Source organism: Engraulis encrasicolus, chromosome 22 (assembly GCF_034702125.1).
Source record: "Engraulis encrasicolus isolate BLACKSEA-1 chromosome 22, IST_EnEncr_1.0, whole genome shotgun sequence".
In the NCBI taxonomy this organism is placed as follows: Eukaryota; Metazoa; Chordata; class Actinopteri; order Clupeiformes; family Engraulidae; genus Engraulis; species Engraulis encrasicolus.
In genome coordinates, this window is record NC_085878.1 from 27,337,513 (window position 1) to 27,342,934 (window position 5,422).

Here is a 5,422-nt window from a genome sequence, read left to right on the forward strand (position 1 = left end):
ACCTTACTTATTGCAACTCTAAGCTGTCATCTCAGCTGCATGTTGACACAAGGTGGTTGTGAATGTGAATTAATATGTTCTCTCTGTCTCTCCTTTTGTTCTTCTGCCATCCAGGATTTGATTCCAGCTTCCTGAACTTCACTGGGCATCTACATCAACACATCTTGAGAGCCAACTTAGCAGTATGGCCACTCCCATCCGACTCCTCATCTTGTTGGGTGGCGAAAGTGCAGAGAGGATGGAATTATCAACGATGCCGGACACAGTTGAGGAGCTCATTGAACAGGTCAAAAACATATGCAAACTTTGTGGAGACATCAGGCTGCAATACAAGGATGATGACTTTGGTGGAACATTTGTTAACTTGAGCTCAACTTCAATGATCAAAGATCTCACTACAATCAAGATCATACAAGCTGCTCCTGATATTGTTCTGAGTTTCATTGAAAGTGTCCCATCTGATTTGAGTGACTTAGACACAAGCCAGGTCTCACGAAACACTGATACAGATGACACAGTCATACTCAGCCGCAGCTCCTCTGACAGTGAGGGACTGAGAAAAGAGCCGTGGCCGAAGGAGTTCATTATCCCGCCCTTCTCCCTTGAAACAGAAGGTCAACTTCAGAGAGGGAATTCAGAATATGCACAGAACCAAACCAGACTGACTCCTTCATCAAAAATGCTGTCTGACATACTGGAAAGATTGGCAGAGAAGATTTTTTCCTACAAGGCGTACCCCACTGATGCAGACCTGAGTGAAGTTGCAGAGGCTCTGACAAGGAGACATCCCTGCCTGAGACAACCAGACTCCTTCAATGAGAGTTATGGATGGAAACTGAAGCTCAAGAGTAAGATGCACAACTACCGCACTCAGCTGAGGTCACATGGACTTTCGTCTGAGCTCATGGTGAACACACTGAAGTCCAAGTCACGAGAAGATGCTGATCCCTTCCCAGCAAAGAATGTCAAAAAGGCAAGAAGAGGTGAGACCAATTACTATCCTCAACCCAGCGGAGACAGTCCTGAAAACCTCGAGCAAGAAAGAGCATCTCTTCTGACAGAAATAAAGATAAGAAATAATGAGAGAACCATACGGGAGAAGATGGCCAGGACTTTTCAGTTCAGGAGGCAAAAGATTGTGGATCAGAAGCCAACCATCGAAAACCTCATGGAAAGATGGCCAGCTTTATTTCAGATGGGAGAGGTACACTTTTCACAACTTTTTGTATACGTCAGTCAATTTCAACATTGTAATGCTCACACTACCCTGGACTTTTTTTTATTATTGTTTTTCTTAAGCCTTTTCCAAGCTCCTGGTCATTGTAATGGGGGCAGCTGTTTGTTCACATTTCTTTTAAAAAAAAATCTTGATTTATTCCCAAAAACATTCAAAAGGTTATGCAACACCAGCACACAACTAGCAAACCGCTTTTGGGTAAAATATTTGGAGTTGACCCATGTTTTTAAGTTTTAAAATGTAAACAAAAGCTACCTCCATTAGAATAGCTCAGATCTCGGAAAGGGCTGAGCCGAAAAATGCAGCATCACCGGGTTCTGGCAAGTCAAGGGTTGCGTGAGCAATACAACAGCATATTGAAAATGTTGTTACCTTGTGTTGGACAATGCTGTCAGTATTGCAACTGTACACTGCACCTAGATGTCTTTTTTTATCTTTCTGCTACTTTGTAATGCATCGTCCTCTTTACTCTGTGTAGGACAATGCTATCAGTGTTGCAACAGTACACTGTGCCTTACCTTGTTTAAATTGCTCCTTGTAACTCGCTTTGAACAAAGGCATCTGCTAAATGCTTAGGTAATGTAAAATGACTGAAGTGGTCCTTTCAGCCCATAGATGTTTTTTTTGTAATTATTTCACATTATTCTTTAATTTAAAAGTGTATTGCGTACTGTTTTCTTGTGTACAGGTTGATGCAGAGTTTCAGCGGGTTACTGCAGTTCCCCTCCTGACCAGATTTATGGCTCACCTGGACAAGCACTCCCCGCAGCTACTGAAGATCTTCAGAAAGAAGGGAGGGACCACTAAAGCAAAAACTGCCGCGATCTTGGAGTTTCTTGATCAGGTATGATATGCAGTATATAATTAGCCACTAACGACAGCCTTTGTCCTTCTACATGAAGTGGAGGTGCAACTGTCATGTATTGGTTTGCTGATGTGCAATTGATATACATGGGATGTTGATTGTGTGCCAACTTCTTTTGCACCATATTCACAAAACCATTAAAAAAAATAAAACGAATGTGGACCTATGAGTCCATTAATATGTAGCTCATAGAAAAAAAATTGTGCACCTGTCACTAAGAATTTAAGGTGTCACTGTCATGTAGCATTTGTGGAAAATAATTAATGTATAAGTGTTTTGCACCAAAGTTACTTTGAGGGTATAGAAACCCAAACGGGAGCCATCCAGTCTGTCTTCATATTTAAAGAGGAACTACCAGTGGCCTCTGGCATATGTAGAATCTCTCCCATGGATTCAATATTGATCAGGTGCACACTATAAAATCACTGTTTATGGTAGAGCTGGGAATTGTGTTGCTAGACTAGCCTACACATTGCATAGTAACAGTTTTGATTGTCCCTGAAGGGTGCTGATGCCGATATCAGAAGGGAGTGCATCCTCAAAGCTCTCATCATCTACCTAGGAGAACATGTGGAGGACCTATTAAAGGAATACATGGTATGTCCAGATATATTCTGTCACCGATTATTCAACTTCATTAATCGTGGGAGACCACCTATGCTGTTATATGTAGTTATTCATGAGGTGTGCCAGACTGCAGTTGTTCAGTTGCATTTTGCCTCAGGTGTCCCAGAAAGATCAAGCCGTGCAGGAGCTGGAGAGGACCACCATGGCAGTCTTCGTCTTCAGAGAGAATTCAAGCCTTCTCCAACAGCCCCAAGACGTCGGGATTATCATTGATGGTGTGGAAGTCCTCAATGAGTTGCCTTCTGTTGCAGCAGGAGTGATAATGCTCTTTGGACTTTGCTATGCTCTTAACATGGAATATCCACAGGGTTTCAGGTTCACCTTTGAGGCCCTTCAGAAGATCCTGATGGAGCTTGGTTCCAACAAGATGACTTCCAAGATTCGCAAACTCAGTGGTGAACTCAAAACTGCACAGTAGTGTATGTGTGCTTAGTGTGTGCTTAGTAGTTGCCACTGGCTTTTATTTAAGAGGTAGTCAACCTCAGCAGCACTAGATTGTACAAGCTCATGGGGTCACTTTCATGGAGTGCTTTTGTTGGAATTTGAGTTTGGTTTTTTTGTTTTTTTTTCCAATATGATGTTAAGAGATGACACTCGTTCCAAAAGAGAGCAAATATTTCATTCAAGTTAAGTTGTACGTGTAAAGTACACAACAATGAGTACACCCAGTTTCAAAATCAACATTTTGAACAATATATCAGTAAGCATGCAAATTATATCCAAAATGCGCATAGGTAAAACATCCGTTTGACTTACAACTGAAAAGTAAGGTTAATTCATCAACACAACTTGAGATTCAACTTAGCACCACTCCGATCTGACTCATTACTGCAGTCAATATCAAGCTATCTGCTCCTGATATTGTTCTGAGTTTCATAGAAACTGAAAGTGTCCCATCGGATTTGAGTGACTTAGACACAACCCTCATCTCACCAAACACTGATAGACAATAGTCATACTCAAGTTATATTCTTAGCATTACTTTTCTGTTGTAAGTGCAACAGATGTTGTTTAACTTCTTCTATGCACATTTAGGAAATAACCAGTGTACTTTTCGGTATTTTTGAAAATTGTACTTTTCAACTGGTTTGTTCATTATCATAGTGCACTGTCTGTTGAGTTAGTATGTAGTTGCCACCAGATTCTAAATTTAAAGATAAATGTCAGTGGCGATTGGCTGTTTGGGGCCATGGGGTCATTTTCATGGTGTGATGTTGCCTTTAACTTTTTGTTGGGATTTGAGTATTTTCAGTTCAGATGTGTATGAACAGTACAACAATGATGGGGTACACCCCTTTTTTAGAACAATATTCAATTAGCACACAAGTTATTTGCAAGAGGTTTCAGGTTCACCTTTGAGGCCTTTCAGAAGATTTTGATGGCGCTTGGTTCCAACAAGATGACTTCCAAGATTCATAAACATAACGGTGAACTCAAAACTACTCAGTAATGTATATTTTTGTGTGAGCAGTGTGAAGATAAAACATCTGCTGGGGTTACCACATAAAAGTAAGGTTAATACAGCAAACACAACTTAGCAATATGGCCTCTCCTATCTGACTCCTCATCTTGTTGAGTGGCGAAAGTGCAGAGAGGATGGAATTATCAAGGATGCTGGACACAGTTGAGGAGCTTATTGAACAGGTCAAAACGTATGCAAACTTTGTGGAGACATCAGGCTACAATACAAGGATGATGACTTTGGTGGAACATTTGTTAACTTGAGCTCAACACCCATGATCAAAGATCTGACCACAGTCAAGATCATACAGGATGCTCCTGATATTGTTCTGAGTTTCATTGAAAGTGTCCCATCTGATTTGAGTGACTTTGATCATGGAGGTTGCACTCAAGTCAACACATTTTCTGCCAAAGAATTTACCCCAGTCCGATCATACAATCAGCTCCTGATATTGTTCTGACTTTCCTAGACGGTGTTCTATCTGATTTCAGTGACTTGGTCACAAGCCCCGTCTCACGAAACACTGATACAGATGACTCACTTGTGCTCACGTTACAGTCTTAACCTTCCTTTCCTGTTGTAAGCTCAACAGATGTTATATAAACTCAATACACATTTTGGAAATAACTTGTGTACTTTTTGAAATATTGTCAATTTTACTATTCAAAGGCGTGTTCATTATCACTGTGCATGGTACATTGATATAGCCTGTAGTTGCCACTGAGGTAGAAGACCAATGTTAGTGGCAATTGCTTGCATGGTGTCCTTTTCATGGAATACCATTTAATTTTGTGCTTTACGTTCTGAGTATTGAGTAGTCTCTGATCTCTAGAGAGACAGCACTCCTTAAGCAATAATAAATAACTCAGTTAGCCTAATGAAAGTTCAGATCAGATGAGCCTGTGGCCCATTAATGTCCATCCATTTCATTTGCTTGGTAAGCCATCTATCTTCATCTATCTTTTGGATGTAACAAACTGTATATGGAGTAACAATTACATGTTTATATTTGTTTCTGAACATGCTATCATTTCCCCCTTTTTGACTTGTGAGAAATAAATGACATTGAAAGAAACACTTGCTCGAGGGTGTTGGGTGGTGTCTTGTAAAGTGTGATAGGAATGATTCAAATAGTTTTAAATGAAATGTAAAAAGGAATTTCACAGTGCCAATGAATTAACTGGTGTAAATGCCTGAATATTAGTTTGGTTCAATGTAAATTTATTTGATT

At 40.3% G+C, this 5,422-nt stretch overlaps 1 protein-coding gene across 1 annotated transcript; it reads left to right on the top strand.

The window, feature by feature from the left end:
* The first annotated feature begins 232 nt into the window (after positions 1–232).
* On the top strand, positions 233–3,191 carry LOC134439052 (uncharacterized). Its single transcript, XM_063188868.1, has 4 exons — positions 233–1,204; positions 1,926–2,081; positions 2,607–2,699; positions 2,827–3,191. The coding sequence occupies exons 1-4, from the start codon at positions 239–241 to the stop codon at positions 3,145–3,147; spliced, it is 1,536 nt and encodes a 511-aa protein (XP_063044938.1). The 5' UTR covers positions 233–238; the 3' UTR covers positions 3,148–3,191.
* Positions 3,192–5,422: the final 2,231 nt, after the last annotated feature.

Coding starts and splice junctions, on each gene's coding strand:
- LOC134439052 (XM_063188868.1), top strand. CDS start 239: ATGGAATTATCAACGATGCCGGACACAGTTGAGGAGCTCATTGAACAG. Junction 2,082..2,606: donor TCTTGGAGTTTCTTGATCAG/GTATGATATGCA, acceptor TTGTCCCTGAAG/GGTGCTGATGCCGATATCAG. Junction 2,700..2,826: donor ACCTATTAAAGGAATACATG/GTATGTCCAGAT, acceptor ATTTTGCCTCAG/GTGTCCCAGAAAGATCAAGC.